At 41.0% G+C, this 19103-nt stretch overlaps 1 protein-coding gene across 2 annotated transcripts; it reads left to right on the top strand.

Moving 5' to 3' along the window:
* The first annotated feature begins 1600 nt into the window (after positions 1-1600).
* Positions 1601-18967, top strand: RFC4 (replication factor C subunit 4). 2 transcript variants are annotated; one of them, XM_032171866.2, is made up of 12 exons: positions 1601-1827; positions 2167-2273; positions 3838-3980; positions 7364-7442; positions 10936-11015; positions 13782-13901; positions 15930-16073; positions 16267-16387; positions 17024-17149; positions 18457-18537; positions 18612-18725; positions 18803-18967. In XM_032171866.2, exons 3-12 carry the CDS (start codon positions 3850-3852, stop codon positions 18896-18898), a joined length of 1092 nt encoding a protein of 363 aa, XP_032027757.1. In that variant the 5' UTR covers positions 1601-1827; positions 2167-2273; positions 3838-3849; the 3' UTR covers positions 18899-18967. The 2 variants fall into 2 exon arrangements, with proteins under 2 accessions (XP_032027757.1, XP_032027758.1); XM_032171867.2 differs by lacking the exons at positions 1601-1827; positions 2167-2273 and adding an exon at positions 1955-2138.
* The last annotated feature ends 136 nt before the right edge of the window (positions 18968-19103 follow it).

The raw sequence follows: 19103 nt of genomic DNA, 5'->3' as shown, positions 1-19103 counted from the left end.
GAGTTCAGTGGCGCGATCTCGGCTCACTGTGACGTCTATCTCCCGGGTTCACAGAATTCTCTTGCCTCAGCTTCCCCAGTGGCTGGTATTACAGGCGTGTGCTACCACGCCCAGCTAATTTTTTTTTTTTTTTGAGATGGAGTTTCACTCTTGTTGCCCAGGCTGGAGGGCAATGACATGATCTCAGCTCACCACAAACTTTTCCTCCCAGGTTCAAGCGATTCTCCTGCATCAGCCTCCCGAGTAGCTGGGATTACAAGGATATGCCACCATGCCCGGCTAATTTTGTATTTTTAGTAGGGACAGGGTTTCTCCAAGTTGCTCAGGCTGGTCTCAAACACCCAACCTCAGGTGATCCACCCGCCTCGGGGCCTTCCAAAGTGCTGGAATTACAGGCGTGAGCCACTGCGCCTGACCATATCTTTTTTTTTTTTTTTTTTTTGAGGCGGAGTCTCGCTCTGTCGCCCAGGCTGGAGTGCAGTGGCCCAATCTCGGCTCACTGCAAGCTCCGCCTCCCGGGTTCACGCCATTCTCTCGCCTCAGCCTTCTGAGTAGCTGGGACTACAGGCGCCCACTACCGCACCCGGCTAATTTTTTGTATTTTTAGTAGAGACGGGGTTTCACCGTGTTAGCCAGGATGATCTCGATCTCCTGACCTCCTGATCCGCTCGCCTCGGCCTCCCAAAGTGCTGGGATTACAGGTGTGAGCCACCGTGCCTGGGCCATATTTTTGTATTTTTAGTAGAGACAGGGTTTCACCATGTTGGCCAGGCTGGTCTCGAACTCCTGACCTCAAGTGATCCACCCACCTCGGTCTCTCAAAGTTCTGGGATTACAGGTGTGAGCCAGCGTGCCCAGCTAGCAGTGAAAGTTCTAACATATACAGTCTAACCTTCTGTCAGGTTAGACTATCAGTAGTGCAGTAGCTATAACAATTCATGCTGTTAGATTCATGTATAGTGTCCATCTTTGCCACCATGACTACCATGTTCATGAACTTATTATGCCGACACTAGGGCGGCTGAGGGAAGAAGGTGGCTGAGAATAACTGGAAAAGCCCCCTACTTCCTCTGCATAACCACACATCACATTGTCTGTCATTCTCCTAGTCTGTAAAGCTACTTGAGGGCATCTTCTAGTGTTTTCCCTGCTGTATCTGCAGGCATCTAGCACAGTGCATGGACATTCCGTAAGCATTTGTTGCAAGATAAATGAAAAAAAACGTACAAAGTTAACAATGGATATCATGCTGAGTTTGTGCCAAACAAAACAGTCATTTGAAGAAGACCCGGAACAACCTTATGGGTTAGTAATTAGTAAAGGCCTGTAGAGAAGGTGGCCTTTGAGAAGGGTCATGTTTCAACAGGATTAAGGAGCATTTCAGAGCTAAACCAAGTACTTGGAAGAGATAAAAGCAGTGGGCTCAGACACCAGCCTAGAACTCACAGTGCATGAAACTTGGTGGGGCTAAACATGATTATCAGTCCTTTAACTTTTATTGAACGCCTTCACTTCCAGATTTCTAAGTGGGGCTCAGGAATTATAATGGATGTCCACAGCTGCATGGTCCTCCCTCTCCACAACAGGCAGACACTATTAGAAGTAAAAGCCACGTGCCCTCAAAAGGGCAAGGCAAGGCATCTTCAGATGTCTCTGCCCTTAAAGCACACGCGTTCTGCTCTGCGACGAAGCAGGACAAGGAGGACAGGGACCTGCACGTCCGGAGGCCCGCACCTACAAAGATAGCGGGCTCGGGACCGTCGGTGGACCCGCAGGGCTCCAGAGTCCCGCGCGCCGCCGCCCCGCCCTCATTGCTGAGCCTGCCAGGTAAGCGGCCCCAGCGCCGTGCCCGAGCGACCTCTACTCCTTCGGGGAGAGTCGCGCTCACGTCTCAAGTGGGAGCAATGCACCGGGACAGGGACACCTCCTAGGCCATGCCTGTTCCAGTCCAGTTCTCCCTGAACGTCCGGCTGGTTCTTCACCTGCTTAAATAAAACCGTATACATGCAAACGCTCTTCCGCCGTCACCGGAAGTGACGCGTTACGTGCCCGCGTATTCCTACCGGCGTATTCCCGCCTTGCTTTTCGCCCGCCGTTCCGTGGCGGGAACTGAGGCGACTGTGGGGACATTAGTGATCGTAAGTCTCCTGCGCCCGTTATTCTCAGATTAGGTGACGGAGCTAAGACTTCGAGACTATCTCGTCCTTTTTGTATCGCGGAAACCTGAGGAACGAGCCGGCGGCGGTGACCTGCACGAGAAGCCAGGCCAACTGGTAACCTGCTGGAGGAATTGCAAGCCCGCTTCGCCTTCCCCACTCCTGCCCTTGATGCCCCTGTGAGGTCTTCCACCTGCTTCGGGGTCCCAGCCTAGTCGCCCTTTCATGCCCTGGCAGCGCCCTTTGGTGAAATGGTGGTTCCGGACAGCATCTTGCAGACCCCGGCTTTGGGCTGTATTAATGTTTAACAGCCCGAGGCAAGGATGGACTAATCCAATAACGTTATAAAAACCTTGGCTGCTAACAGATATTAAAAATTTATTTTATTTTATTGAGCATATCCCCATATGCCAAGCAAGGAACTATGTATTTGCATACATTCGTTTATTTAACTCAGTTGTCCTATGGAATAGGCCTTAGCTCCTTTAACAGAAAAGGAAACCGGGTATCATAGATGGTAATTCAGTCACCAAATATTATGGAGCATCTACCGTGTACCAGGCACTGTTCTAGGCACCAGGGCATGTAGCAGTGAAAAAAATAGAATTAACGAGATTTTTCTGGCAAGCTAATGATGGTTTTTATCCCTGAAAACAGCCTGGAAGAATGTTTACCTGCATGTTAGAAATAGTTACCTTTGGGTGGGATTTTGTATTGCTTTGTTGTTAAAATAGAAACAGCTGTTTTTCTCATAACACGCTCACTTGCCGAAATCAAAACAATGCAGAAAAGCATGAGGGATAAGAGTCCCTCACCTTCCCTTCCCCACAGAAAGTCTCTGAAGGTAGGTAAGCAGTGACTCTGCCATTAAAATAGGTCCCTGGCCAGGCGCGATGGCTCGCACCTGTAATCCCAGCACTTTGGGAGGTCGGGGCAGGAGGATTACTTGAGCCCAGGAGTTCCAGACCAGCCTGGGCAACATGGTGAAACCCTGTCTCTACCAAAAATTAAAAAAATTAGCTGGGGGTGGTGGCACGCACCTGTAGTCCTAGCTACTGGGGAGGCTGAAGTGGGAAGATTACGGGAGCCTGGGATGTCAAGGCTGCAGTGAACCATGATTGTGCTACTGCACTCCATCCTCGGCAAAAGAGTGAGACCCTGTCTCAAAAACAACAACAACGAGAAAAGGTCTTTGAGTTCTGACCCAAGGAAAGGAGTGAAGGTTCTCATATGTGGTGCAAGCACAGCACCTTTAATTGCCGAAGAGTCCATTTCAGGGTCTGAGCTAAAGCTAGGCCCGTGACTGTGAGAGAAACCATGGAGGCCCATGTGGTTTGGTCATTAGCAACATCATATTTATCAATGCATTTGGAACTCATTAAACATTTTTGTGACATATGATCTTTGTTCTATAACTCCCGCACTATAAATAGATTCTAAGTTCGTTAAGAACTTTTACCACTTTTCTGTCCCTGTAGCCCTCAGTACAGTATATTCAGAGCGTCCTAGGTCATGGGGTGATGTCCTTTATTATGTAACATCTTTGCACAAGGCTAAGTGTGTTTTCAGGGTGTACTTTCTCATAACGGTTCCCCCCCACCACCCCCGCTTTCCTATGGTGCTGATTCGCAATAAAAGTTTCAATAAAAGCTTTTTTTTTTTCTGTCTTGCACCCGACCAGGGTGAAGTAACCATGCAGGCATTTCTTAAAGGCACATCCATCAGTACTAAACCCCCGCTGACCAAGGATCGAGGAGTAGCTGCCACTGCGGGAAGTAGCGGAGAGAACAGGAAAGCCAAACCCGTTCCCTGGGTTGAAAAATAGTAAGAGCACTTGTGTCTTTGTTAAAATAATTAATAAATTATCTTTCTAACCAGTTCTGATCCCTTTTTTTTTTTTTAACTTATGGAGGAATGCTTTGTTCTGTTTAGAAGTTGTCTTTGGAAAAATCGCTCAGTTATATAAGTCATAGAACCCTGGAATTAAGGTTACCTGAGAATAATCTAGTTTAATTCCCTTATTTTGTAGATAAACTGAGATCTCTACAAGCAGAGGCTTCCATTTTAGGGGCTGGGATACAGAAGTGAAGAAAACAAAAGTTTCTGTTAACTGGCTATAAATACTTGGTCAGGAGTTCTACTTAAATCCAAATATGTAATCTGTTCCTCTTTTCATTACAATAGGTGGAAATTATTATTATTACTGTTTTTGAGACGGAGTCTCACTCTGTTGCCCAGGCTGGAGTGCAGTGGTACAATCTTGACTCACTGCAACCTCCACCCCTCCTGGGTTCAGGCGATTATCCTGCCTCAGCCTCCCGATTAGCTGGGATTACAGGTGCCCACCACCACACCTGGCTAATTTTTTGTATTTTTAGTAGAGACAGGGTTTCACCATGTTGGTCAGGTTGATCTCAAACTCCTGATCTCAAGTGATCCACCTGCCTTGGCCTCCCAAAGTGCTGGGATTACATGCATGAGCCACCATGCCCAGCCCTGGAAATTCAATTTTGGTTAGCTCATACATTTTTGTCCAAACAGCACTTGAATTGGCATTTAAGTTGTCAGTCACCACCTGGCATGGTGGCTCATGCCTGTAATCCTGTAATCCCAGCAATCTGGGGGGCCAAGGTGGGAGGATCACTTGAGGCCAGGAGTTCCAGACCAGCCTGGCCAACATGGCAAAACCCCCTCTCTACTAAAAAGAAAAAAAAAAAAAAAAAAATTAGCCAGGCGTGTTGGTGGGCACCTGTAATCCCAGCTACTTGGGAGGCTGAGGCGCGAGAATCAGTTGAACCTGGGAGGCAGAAATTGCAGTGAGCCAAGATCACACCACTGCATTCCAGCCTGGGTGACAGAGCGAGACTCTGTCTCAAATAAATAAATAAATAAAATTGTCAGTCACCTAAGTGATATTACCACAAGTAATTGTAACTATTGGTTGAATGTAGCCTCGGTAATTACCAGTGTTTACAGATTACTTATAGGCTGAGTAAGGCCCTCTTATGTTTTTTGTGTTTTTGTTTTTTGCTTGCTTTTTTGTTTGTTTTTTTTGAGACGGATTCTCACTTTGTCACCCAGGCTGGAGTGCAGTGGCGCGATCTCAGCTCACTGCAACCTCTGCCTCCCAGGTTCAAGTGATTCTCCTGCCTCAGCCTCCCGAGTAGCTGGGATTACAGACATGCGCCACCATACTCAGCTAATTTTTGTATTTTTAATAGAGACAAGGTTTCACCATGTTGGCCAGGCTGGTCTTCAACTCCTGATCTCAGGTGATCTGCCTGCCTTGGCCTCCCAAAGTGCTGGGATTACAGGCGTGAGTCACTGTGCCCAGCCCCCTCTTATGTTTTGTTTGGCACCAATAAACCTCATGAAAATCTAGATTTTTTAAATTATGTGGAGAAGGGTCTGGATTTTCAGCTTCTCAGGAGATCAGGCAACACTGGAGGCAGGTTCTCACATGACGACAATTATATGGACTTGTGTACTGCTTCTCCTTTTGAAAAGGTCGCGTGTTCCTCAATTTGCCATGGTCCCTACTATATCTTGCATCACACTCTGCCTTCCTCACTCTTGTTATCTGCTTAATCTCTGCAGGTATTTGAATATGAGTCCCTGCTTTATAACATATACTGGATTTCCAAGAGAAGACATAAAAAAAAATCATAATTCCTACCTAGTGTTAAACTGATGTATCGAAAAGTATGGATCAAAGAACTTTTGATTAGTTAACTAAGCACAAAGCCTTAGCTTAGAGCTGAGAGTGTAACTTTGTTCTAGCTTCTCTTAAAAATCACTGGTGTAAGTGAAAATTATGTATTATACTTCGTATTGGTTAAGCTTGTTGTTTTTGTTAGCCCTCAATGAAATGAATAGGTCTTCATTTTTTTATGCAGTTAGATGATGGAAAAAATTGGCATTAACCAGTTAGCACATACTAAGTATATATGTAACTACATTAACCAAAATAGTTACCTATATATACTAAGGTTACTAAATGGTTTTCCCTTTTCATCTTAGGTTCATGATCTTCTTTTGTCAAAGTGTAACAATGCTTTTTTTTTTTCTTTTGAGACAGAGTGTTGCTGTGTTGCCCAGGCTGAAGTGCAGTGGCGCGATCTCGGCTCACTGCAACTTCTGCCTCCTGGGTTCAAATGAGACTACAGGTGTGTGCCGCCATGCCCACCTAATTTTTTTTTGTATTTTTAGTATAGACGGGGTTTCACCATGTTGACCAGGCTGGTCTCGAACTCCTGACCTCAGGTGATCTGCCTCCCAAAGTGCTGGGATTATAGGCGTGAGCCACTGCATCCAGCCAATAATAATGCTTTCTAAGCAGGTGTTCACTTTAATTTTTTTTTTTTTTTTTTTTGAAATGAAGTTTCATTCTTGTTGCCCAGGTTGAAGTGCAATGATACGATCTCGGCTCACCACAACCTCTGCCTCCAGGGTTCAAGCAATTCTCCTTCCTCAGCCTCCCGAGTAGCTGGCATTATAGGCATGTGCCACCATGCCCGGCTAATTTTGTATTTTTAGTAGAGACAGGGTTTCTCCATGTTGGTCAGGCTGGTCTTAAACTCCTGACCTCAGGTGATCCACCTGCTTCAGCCTCTCTAAGTGTTAGGATTAGTGTGAGCCATCACACCCAGCCCCACTTTAATTTCTTTTTTTTTTTTTTTTTTTTTTTTTTTTTGAGACAGAGTCTCCCTCTGTTGCCCAGGCTAGAGTGCAGTGTCACGATCTCAGCTCACTGCAAGCTCAGCCTACCGGCTTCACGCCGTTCTCCTGCCTTAGCCTCCTGAGTAGCTGGGACTACAGGCACCCCCCACCACGCCCGGCTAATTTTTTTTATTTTTAGTAGAGACGGGGTTTCACTGTGTTAGCCAGGATGGTCTTGATACCCCACTTTACTTTCTGATTAGTGTTTGTAGCGTATAAAATAAAATCCTTTTGCTTAATTTTTGTGGGTATAACAGATTCAAGCAATGCAGATAGGAAGTAAAACACTATTTCACTCTTTCAGAATGTGTTTGGTTATGGTAAAAACAAGTGGGGTTCCCACCTATTTCCAATTATGAAAAAGTTTCTCATTTCATTGCTGATGGTTAAGAATTGTCATTGGTATTTTAGTAGAAGGAACACTTCAGAGTTTTCTGTGGCTACCATAGTATACTAAATAACCTCTTTCCTCCTCCCCACCCCACAAGTCGCCCCAAATGTGTGGATGAAGTTGCTTTCCAGGAAGAAGTGGTTGCAGTGCTGAAAAAATCTTTAGAAGGAGCAGATGTGAGTTGCAAATGGTGTTTAATGTCATTGGGATATTTAAGACTTAATTTATTCACCCTCTTTCTTCCTTTATAACTTCCAGCCCTCATTAAATATCATGCTCTATGTACAGTAGGTCCTTGATAACTATTTGTACAATGATAATTAGTTCAAATATTTATTGAGCATTTCCTGTTTAATCTTACATAGCAGTGTTACCTAGTATTCAAGTAAAAGTCATAGTAATTAAGACAAACTATGAAACATAGACAGAACAAGACATAAAACATAGACCAAGACAAACTATGCCGCTTTTTTCATGGGTTTTTATTGGTAAGGAAAGATAAAATAAACAAGTAAACCAATAAATAATTATAGGTAGTAATATGTGCTATAAAGAAGAGCCAGAGATTCCTCTAAAGTATAATTGCTTACTAACTTTAGGATTTGGATTGACCTATAATACAAAAAAAAATCGAGCTTTGAATTCTGCTTATAGCTCTCTCTTCTGCTGTGATATGGGGGATAAAATATCCATGAATAACTTGCATTTTAAATTATTCTGAGATAAGATAAACCCATGTGAAGACTTAGCAACTTAAAATTGTGTTATGATGAATGCCCAAAGTGCTTTAACAGCTCAGTGAAGTAGTGAAGTGGGATGTGGTTTTTGCTTTAGTTTCAAGATTTGTTTCCTTCCTCAATCTGGCTGCTTTTAATTAGAGGTTCTTTTGGGTTTTGCTGCCATCATTCTCTTGCTGAAATTACATTACTACAGTACGCATTTTGAAAGAAGTTAAATTTATAAAACTATTTAGAATCTTTTTCTTTACCAATATGTGTTTTGATTTGACTTGTGTACTCATAACTTTTTGGCCGGGCACAGTGGTTCATGCCTGTAATCCTAGCATTTTGGGAGGCTGAGATGGGAAGATCACTTGAGGTCAGGAGTTCGAAACCAGCCTGGCCAACATGGTGAAACCCCATGTCTACCAAAAATTAGAAAAAGTAGCCAGGCGTGGTGGCACACACCTGTAGTCCCAGCTACTCAGGAGGCTAAAGCAGGAGAATCATTTGAACCTGGGAGGCAGAGGTTGCAGTGAGCCAAGATAGTGCCATTATACTCCAGCCTGGGTGACAGAGTGAGACTCTGGTCTCAAAAATAAATAAATAAGTAATAAAAAATAAATAACACAAATACTCTTATACCTTTTAATTTTATAATAGTATACCATTTTATTTTTTGATATATTCTGCTTGCATATCTTGGTAACAGTATATACCAACTGCAGTTGCATAGTAATTACAGTTATATTAATTGCAGTTGCATAGTAATTACACAGATTGCAGGATGATATCTAATGTAATTACTAGTATCTTCAGCAAACGTAGTGAGATTAAGATCCAGTTCTTTTTTTTTTTTTTTAATACAGAGTCTTGCTCTGTCACCCAGGCTGGAGTGCAGTGGCGTGGTATCAGCTCACTGCAACTCCACCTCCCAGGCTCAAGTGATCCTCCCACCTCAGCCTCCCAAGTAGCTGGGACTACAGGCATGCACCACCACACACAGCTCATTTTTGTATTTTTAGTAGAGATGGTGTTTAGCCATGTCAAGTGACCTGCCGGCTTTGGCCACCTAAAATGCTGGGATTACAGGCATGAGCCATTATGCCCAGCCTAAGATCTAGTTCTTGACTTTATGCCACGTAATTTATGAGGCTGAAGTAAGAACTTCAGTTTAATATTTTGTGCATCTTTTCAGACTAAGTTTTGTAAAGAGGTGAAATCATTTGTTTAATTCAAAAGAGTAAAGGAAAACAATTCATTCAATTTACTTTGAAAGGTTTTAAAGAATTATAAGAAGATAATTTTTTCAGAAATTGATTTTAAGAACTGGTATTCCACATACAGTTCTTGAATGAACTACATATATTAGACTAGTGTATAATTAAGGTTTAATAATTTTACCGTTTCAAAGAATTTAAATTATTGTATCTGATAGTTAACCTGGATGAATCGTTACATTGTTAAGGGATGCACAGATCAGAATAATAGTTGTAGACCTTAATTACTAAGAAGCCTAGGAGGTTTTTAAGTTATGAATCTCATAGTTTGTACTGTAAGCTATATGTTATGAATGTAACAGTAATAGTCTTCTGATTAACATATTTGTCTATGTATTGGTTTATTCATTCATTTGGCCAACATTGACTACTGTAGTAGATGCTAGAATACAGATGTGAATAGAACAAATAAGGTTCTTGGTCTTTTAATGAAGTAGACAGGCATTTTACAATTAAGCCCCACAGTTAAATAACAATATACCAATGCAAAATGCAACAAAGACTAATGAGAGAATAGGAGAGGAGACCTACTTTAGACTGAATGGTTTCTGATTTGTAATGCATTAGGAGTTGGCCAGGCAGAAGAAAGAGGATCAGACTCCAGGTCATGGGAACAACATATGTTCGGGCCAGAAAGTGCCAAGCTGTTAGAGGCCATTGTAAGCTGGAGCCTGGAAGGTGAAGGAGGTGGTAGGCAGATCATGGAAGTCCTTTAGGCCATGGTAAAAAGCTGAGGGTTTTTTTGTTTGTTTGTTTTTGTTTTTCTAAGTGGAATAGTTTTAAGTAGCAAGCAAAGTGGTATCTGATTTAGGTGAAGAATGAATGGACAGGAAGAGGGAGGGTTAGGCAAGAGTGGAAACAAGCTAATGCCTAGTTTCCTGTGTACACCGATTTCCTTATGTGAAAGGACATACTGAAGATTGCACAGTATCATAACAGAGCTCATTAAAATTTATAATTTTCACCACGGATCAGTCGACTGCTTGATAGGAGCCAAACTAGCTAGATACAAGGTATAAAAGAAGGTAGCTAGTGATTTAATCTTATCCTTTCCTCTTCTAATGAATTCTTCCTGATACATGCAAGCATCCTTACAGAGTACATAATCATGATGTGGAACAGTGCCTAGCACTTAATAGATGTCTAGATTTGGATTTTTTGTTAATATTTCTGTTCTTGATACTTCTGCTCATCCAAAGCCCTAATTATGTCTTTTTTAGTCCTTTTTCCTCAGTTTTGGCCAAATCCCATTACTCTTTTGGTCTGCTTCCCCTTTGAAGCAGCTGACGTTTTGTGTAATATAAAATCTTAGCTAATCTTGAGCATAGAGGTGGGATAGGAAACTGAGATTCCCTTTAGAAATAAAAGGTTCCTCATTCCAGCTTTGAAAATTTCACCTAAGTGGATTAGCTATAGAGCAAGCATAAATATTGGTTCAGCTTAAGAGATTAAAAAGACACTAGGGGAAAAAAGTGGTAGTATATGAAAAAGCAGGATTTAAATCTGTCAGTACTATGATATCAGTTATATTAAGAAAACTTTATACTTAGAAATTATGTGCCCTATTAGAGAAGTCATTGCACTATTCCACAGACATTTTTTTCGATCTTCCTTTTCATCTATTTGTGCCAGAATACCATTTATTAAAAACCAAAATTTAATTTCTACAGCTTCCTAATCTCTTGTTTTACGGACCACCTGGAACTGGAAAAACATCCACTATTTTGGCAGCAGCTAGAGAACTCTTTGGGTACGTTGAAATCAGTCTGTTTTTCTTTTTTTAAAGATTTGACACCAAAATTCTCTGATACTGCTTTTTTTCCTCTAAAAATTTGCATTTCATTTTCTGTAGGATAGTTTTCTATTTCTGATTTTTAAAAATCCCATGAGCCATTTTGTTCCTCCCTCACTCCCCTGAAGAAATCAGCTTGCCTGCGTCTTTTGTGACCTTCATTCTGAATCTTGTTCAAGTGTTTGAATGTACTACAACACTGGGAGCCTATGATTTTTTCCATCACTTTCTTTAAATTTTCTGTTATAACTTTGGAGTCCAAAGGGCCCAACTTAATGTCCAATTGTGCTGATAGTTTTATCACCCTCTTAATGATTGTGTTCACATCTGTGTGGCTGCATGATAGAATCTGCTGTTTCTGTTGGTACTATTTGCACCATCCATTCTTGAGTCCTGCTCTGGACTTCCTATGCTCTGACTCTGAAGTGGCCAGGCCAGCTCCTTGCCTCAGGTCTCCTGAGCATAAGTGGTGGTTGATGTAGTATGATTCCAGGTACACCAGAAAATCTTCCTGTGAGTCACCTTCTTATGTTCCTCTTCCTAGATTGACCATCTTGGCTTAACCAGCCATTCTAGAGGAGCTCTTTACCTAGAGTTAAAAGATGTGTAGTGAGCTGGGTCTGATATACATGAAACATGCATCAACATAACAAAGGCTGTTTTGAGTTTATCCAGAATTAATATCAGACATACAACTGATAAAAATATCTGAAATCCTACATATGAAAATAGGCCGGGTGCGGTGGCTCACATCTGTAATCCCAGCACTTTGGGAGGCAGAGGCGGGTGGATCACCTGGGGTGAGGAGTTCGAAACCAGCCTGGCCAACATGGTGAAACCCCATCTCTACTAAAAATACAAAAATTTGCCAGGCCTGGTGGCATGCACCTGTAGTCCCAGCTACTCAGCAGGCTGAGGCAGGAGAATCACTTGAACCTGGGAGGCGGAGGTTGCAGTGAGCTAAGATCACGCCACTGCACTCCAGCCTGGGTGACAGAGGGAGACTCCGTCTCAAAAAAAAAAAAAAAAAAAGATGCCACTGAAATCACCAAATGTGTAAGGATTATTAGTTATGTCAAAATGTAAAAGACAAAGGGAGAAGCTGCTATGTGCCTAATATTTTATTTGACAGCAACTTTTGATTCTCAGTAAAATTATAAAAGAACTTTTTTGATTATTCCACAACTCAATCAGATAGAACCAATCTGAATCAGCCTTAACAGTTGTTTATTATTACTTAGAGTAGGTCAGTCCAGATTATACAACTTTTTCTATATCCTTTATAAAATAATGTTTGTCTTTAAAGAACTTACTTTAACAGTGAATTTCATATTTAATATTGTGGCTTTAAAATAGAAAATAGATGCATGTAAATGTTTATGTCCATAAACATGCTTAGGATACCATGCTGATTAGGAAAAATAGAGACGAAACTAAATCACAACTCTAGTTTTTTATTTAAATGTGTGTGTGTGTGTGTGTGTGTAAAAGACTAGAGGGAATTTTCAAAGCAGTGCTTTGACAGTGTGCCCATTTTTTTTCTTTTGATTTCTCAAATTACAGTAAGCATATATTACTTTTAGTAATTTTTATTAAAACTTACTTTTAAAACCTGCTCATGTTTTAATCCATTAATTTTCCTTAATCCAGTAGGTTTCCTTATAGCAAACTACCCTATGGAATTTATTTATTTATTTGTTTATTTATTTATTTTTGAGACGGTGTCTCGCTCTGTCTCCCAGGCTGGTGAGTGCAGTGGTGCGATCTCGGCTCACCGCAACCTCCACATCCCGGGTTTGAGTGATTTTCCTGCCTCAGCCTCCTGAGTAGCTGGCACTACAGGCGCCTGTCACCATGCCCAGTTAATTTTTGTATTTTTATTAAAGACAGGGTTTCAACACATTGGTCAGGCTGGTCTCGAACTCCTGGCCTCGTGATCCATCCACCTCGGCCTCCTGGGGTTACAGGCATGAGCCACCACATCCGGCTGGAAATAATTTAAAATGTGCTATATTGTAACATTATTTAAAATTACAATATTTAAAACTATCTAGATGTCTAACAATAGAAGAATGTGAAGTAAATGATGGTACAGTCATAGGATGGAATATCATATGACTATTAAAATGTTATTTACAGTGGTTTTGATAATATGCCAAGATACTTATTATAAATGCAAAGTGGAAAATCGATTTAAAATTTTATATGTGGGGCCAGGTGTGGTGCCTCACACCTGTAATCCCAACATTTTGGGAGGCCAAGGTGGAAGGATCACTTGAGACCAGCCTGGCAACATAATGAGTCCCTGCCTCTACAAAAAGTAAACAAAATTAACCAGGTGTGATGGCATGTGCCTATAGTCCCAGCTAGCTGGGAAGCTAAGGTGGGAGGATCATTTGAACCTAGGAGTTCAAGGCTGCAGTGAGCCATCATCATGCCACTGTTCTCCAGCCTGGGTGACAGAGCGAGACCTTGTCTCCAAAAAAATAAAAAGAAAAGAAATTGTATATGTTATGTAATGTCTACATTTTTTTAAATGCATGGAAAAAAGCCAAAATGTTAACTGCAGCACTCTGCCGAAGAGAGAATACAAAAGTGATTGTGTGCCTTCTATCCATATTGTTTACTAGGTGGATTTTAAACGTCTGCAAAGTGTGCAAATGTTAAAATGTGATTTAAGCCTACTTGTGCTCTGTGTTTCATATTTGTTTCATTTTGAGATAGGCCTGAACTTTTCCGATTAAGAGTTCTTGAGTTAAATGCATCTGATGAACGTGGAATACAAGTAGTTCGAGAGAAAGTGAAAAATTTTGCTCAATTAACTGTGTCAGGAAGTCGTTCAGAGTAAGTAAATTTGCCCTCCTTCCTCCATAGCATGTATTATTTTAAATATGTATTTCTGCCATCGCTCCTCAGCCTTTTGGCTAAGATCAAGTGTATTTCTGCCAAATTGTCAACTTCCTTTTCATGTTAGAAGACTATCCTGCCTGAGGTAAACAGGGATTTAATCAACTACTTATGCTCCTTAGGTGGTAAAGGTCCAGGATTACATTGGTGGTACCTAGACATATATGTACATTTTACATGAGCACATTTCAAAATTTGTGAAAGTGAATGACTGATTTTTGATATCCACCTTGAATTGATGGTGCAGTCAGTCACAACCGCTATAGCACCTAATTTATTTTTATGTGAAATGAAGACTGGGAGGTGGACTAAAAGACTCTGAGATCCCTTCTACCATTAATACTTGAAATCTGTTTTCTTGGTATAATTTTCATACAATTATGTTAATGCCACTTTTGGTGGGAGAAAAACTTTAATGGCAGATTACCAAAAATCAATGTACAGAAGGTAATAACCCACAACATGGGAGAAAATATTTACAAATCATATATCTAAAAAGGTACTTATGGCCGGGCACGGTGGCTCACGCTTGTAATCCCAGCACTTTGGGAGGCCGAGGCGGGCGGATCACGAGGTCAGGAGATCGAGACCACAGTGAAACCCCGTCTCTACTAAAAATACAAAAAAAAAAATTAGCCGGGCGTGGTGGCGGGCGCCTGTAGTCCCAGCGCTACTCGGAGAGGCTGAGGCAGGAGAATGGCGTGAACCCGGGAGGCAGAGCTTGCAGTGAGCCGAGATTGCGCCACTGCACTCCAGCCTGGGTGACAGAGCGAGACTCCGTCTCAAAAAAAAAAAAAAAAAAAAAAGGTACTTATATCTAGAACATATGAAGAACTTTAAAAACTCAGTAATAAAAACAAATAACCCAATTAAAAAATGGGCAAAGGCCAGGTGCAGTGGTTCACACCTGTAATCCCAGCACTTTGGGAGGCCGAGGCGGGTGGATCACGAGGTCAGGAGATCGAGACCATCCTGGCTAACATGGTGAAACCCCATCTCTACTAAAAATACAAAAAATTAACTGGGCGTGGTGGCGGGTGCCTGTAGTCCCAGCTACTCAGGAGGCTGAGGCAGGAGAATGGCGTGAACCCAGGAGGCGGAGCGTGCAGTGAGCCGAGATTGCGCCACTGCACTTCAGCCTGGGCGACAGAGCAAGACTCTGTCTCAAAAAAAAAAGGTGGGGGGGGCAAAGGATCTGCATAGACATTTCATGCATGCATAATAAGCACATTAAAAGATGCTCATCAACATCATTATCCATTTGGGAAATGAAAATCAAAGCTACATTGAAATACCACGTAACTCCCACTAGGATGGCTATGATAAAAAATACAGAAAATAACTAGCATTGACAAGGATGTGGAGAAATGGTAAACCTCATACATTGCTGGTTGGAATGTAAAATGGTACAGCCTCTTGGAAGACATATTGCTCAAAAACGTGTACACAAATGTTCATAGCAGCATTATTCTTAATAGCCAAAACATGGAAACAGCCCAAATGTCCAACCGATTAATGGATGAATAAATGTAGTATATCTATTTGCCATAGTATTTGACAATACAAAGGAATGAAGCAAACACATGCTACAACACGGATGAACCTTTAAAATATGTTAAGTGGAAGAAGTCAGCCACAAAAGACTGCATATTATATGGTTCCATTCATATCATGTCCCGAATAGGCAAATCTATAGAGATGAAAGTAGACTAATGATTGCCTAGAGCTGGGAATGATTGGGGGAAGAAGAGTGACTCCTAATAGGTACAAAGTTTCTTTTAGGAGTGATAAAAATGTTCTAAAATTAGATTGTGGTAATGGTTGCACAACTTTGTGAATATACAGAAAAACACTGAATTGTACATTTTAAATGGGTGAATTGTATGGTATGTGTATATTTCAACAAAGCTGTTAAAACCAATATACATATTAATGTTCAACTCTTACGTGTTTCTCTGACATCAGTGGGAAGCCTTGTCCACCTTTTAAGATTGTGATTCTGGATGAAGCAGATTCTATGACCTCAGCTGCTCAGGCAGCTTTAAGACGTACCATGGAGAAGGAGTCTAAAACCACCCGATTCTGTCTTATCTGTAACTATGTCAGTAGGTATGTATATTGCCCTGAAGACAGATGCTAGGCAGCCTTATTTTCATAACCCAGTTAGGGAAAGGAAATTTAGAATTTTCAAGGCTACATTAATTTTTCCTCCATCAAATCTTGATTTGTTCTTGATAAAAATGAGTTCTTTTGGGGAAATTCTTTCTTTAGACACCAACTTGGTTTTTCTCATCTTCCACAGAATAATTGAACCCCTGACCTCTAGATGTTCAAAATTCCGCTTCAAGCCTCTGTCAGATAAAATTCAACAGCAGCGATTACTAGACATTGCCAAGAAGGAAAATGTCAAAATTAGTGATGAGGTAATTACTAATTATTACAATTATTAGAGTTACTAATTCCTTTGATGAATGCATATAAAGAGGCCCTGAAAGATTTAAATGTGTGTTGCCTCAATCCTGATGCCAGTTCTTCAGACAAACTTAAGCTAAAGGGGCAACAATTGAAATGTGTAGGAATTACAAGGTTTAGCTTTTCTATTACTTTTTGAGTTAATTATCTTTTAATATATCAGAGACCTGAAACTGAGGTGGATTTCATACATATAATGCAAATTCTGCAGTATAAATCTCTGCATGATGACAAGATTTGTCTTCTAATACTTCAGTACTTCCCTAAAATTGATAGAAACATAAGGCCCTTATTCATTATAACAGAATTTAACCATAATTTGAATTTGCTTTATGTGAGCAAGAAAATGGGCTAAATATGGAACATTTTTTCATCTCTGCAAATTTATTTCAGAAGCAAGAGATCTCTATCCTTCCATTGTACCCGGCCCCTAGACTGATCATATTTTCTCCCAAAACAGAAATGTTTTTTTCTCATTAACTCTAGACTAAAACATAGGGTTTTTCACTTTTATTAAACATTTTAAAATTAAAGTTATAAATCCTTAATTGGCCATCATAGGTTAAAAACAACTCTTTTCTCTTCAGGGAATAGCTTATCTTGTTAAAGTGTCAGAAGGAGACTTAAGAAAAGCCATTACATTTCTTCAAAGCGCTACTCGATTAACAGGTGGAAAGGAGATCACAGAGAAAGTGATTACAGACATTGCTGGGGTAAGAGTACTGGATATTCTGAATTTCTTTTTAGTTGGCTTTTTTGTGGCTTTTAGGAAATTTTCATCCAACAAATACTGAATGTTTAGCAAGTGCCAAGTACTGCACTAGGAAGTATAAGGGAATAACCTGGGGGTATCAGTGTTTCAGGTGAGGAGATAACACTGACTTTTCAGTTTGTCAGGCATGTAATAGACATTTCACGAAAGAAAAGGACACTTTCAGTTCTTAGTTTTTTTTGTTTTTTTTTTTTTTTGAGACGGTCTTGCTGTGTCGCCCAGGCTGGAGTGCAGTGACGCAATACCAACTCACTGCAACCTCCACCTCCCGCCTCACCCTCCCAATTAGCTGGGATTACAGGCACCTGCCACCATGCCCAGCTAATTTTTGTATTTTTAGTAGAGACGGTGTTTCACAACGTTGGTTGGCCAGGCTGGTCTGGAACTCCTGACCTCAGGTGATCCGCCCCCTACTTAGCCTTCCAAAGTGCTGGGATTATAGGTGGGAGCCACTGCGCCCAGCCTTCAGCTTTTAGATTTTATAAGAGATGCCTTTGGCAGTTAAATCAATTTTAGCAGATATTCTTATACATGAAAACTATTTTGCCAGTTGTATATAAACAAAAGGCATATCCAACTTAACAGTAATCATTTATTAAAGAGAATGGAGTACCGCACTTGTCTTTGGATACTCCCATGTCAAAACTCACTTCAGAATCACTACTACTTAAAAACCTTTGTTTCTATGACATTTTTCACCTGCACAGTAGGCCTTCCATATGACAAGACTGGCACCACTAATACTCTTTACTTTGTTTCTATGACGTTTTTCACCTTCACGGTAGGCCTTCCATATGACAAGACTGGTACCACTAATCCTCTTTTCTGGATATTGTGGACTTTTTAAACCAATCTCATTAGTGGCATCTTTACATGGAGAGATTTTTAGAGAAAGGGTACTTCCCCTTTAAAGAAATCAGTCTTTTTGGTTGATCTTGGCCACTGTTCTGAGGAATCGTTATAGCCACTAGGGGAAAACTCAATCTTCATCCACTGACCAGAACAAGCTATAATCCATGTGCCCAAACTTGGGAGTTTCATATACTTCACAAAGCCATTAAAGGGCTTTAAAAGCACAGCTGTTAGCACCTTGGTTGCTTAGTGGTGACTGGAGTTACTCTGGCCCTTTCCCTTCTCTCAAAGCCTTCCCAGGAAAGTATGGAACTTAGGTGTGGAACAGAAAGGACTGGGGGCAGGAGTGTAGTCTCACCTCGAAACATCTTTAATACCGAACATTCAATTACCTAGGTAATACCAGCTGAGAAAATTGATGGAGTATTTGCTGCCTGTCAGAGTGGCTCTTTTGACAAACTAGAAGCTGTGGTCAAGGTAAAGTCAGCTTACTAACTAACTTTGGGGAAAGGAATATTAAGGGGTCATACCAAAAGTTTTTTTTATTATAGGATTTAATAGATGAGGGTCACGCAGCAACTCAGCTCGTCAATCAACTCCATGATGTGGTTGTAGAAAATAACTTATCTGATAAACAGAAGTCCATCATTACAGAAAAACTTGCCGTAAGTAGGTACTTTGCACATGTCAATGGAACATTTAACTACCTCAAGGATGCTAATTTCTTAAATTTTTCTTGTAGGAAGTTGACAAATGCCTAGCAGATGGTGCTGATGAACATTTGCAGCTCGTCAGCCTTTGTGCAACTGTGATGCAGCAGTTATCCCAGAATTGTTAAAGTGAATATACTTGGATGGGGGGTTTTGTAAATAATGGGGTTGTAATAAAAATAAAATGACCAAAAGCACCTTTAAAGTGAATATACAATTTATTTAACATTCAAACTTCATTAAGACATGTGCAATATGGCAATTTTACTGGAGATTAAACCCTACCTAGGATGATTGCTTGCTGGGGCTTAGCAACAGGGTCCAGTTCACACT

Source organism: Hylobates moloch, unplaced genomic scaffold (assembly GCF_009828535.3).
Source record: "Hylobates moloch isolate HMO894 unplaced genomic scaffold, HMol_V3 SCAFFOLD_13, whole genome shotgun sequence".
NCBI lineage: Eukaryota > Metazoa > Chordata > Mammalia > Primates > Hylobatidae > Hylobates > Hylobates moloch.
The sequence above is the reverse complement of the archived record's forward strand: the minus strand, read 5'-3'. Positions and strand labels throughout refer to the sequence as shown.

Bases quoted from the DNA above. Each gene is read 5' to 3' on its own strand.
- RFC4 (XM_032171866.2), top strand. From the start codon at position 3,850: ATGCAGGCATTTCTTAAAGGCACATCCATCAGTACTAAACCCCCGCTG. The intron at 13,902-15,929 runs GTAAGTAAATTT...CTCTGACATCAG, and splicing joins GTGTCAGGAAGTCGTTCAGA to TGGGAAGCCTTGTCCACCTT. The intron at 17,150-18,456 runs GTAAGAGTACTG...TCAATTACCTAG, and splicing joins TGATTACAGACATTGCTGGG to GTAATACCAGCTGAGAAAAT.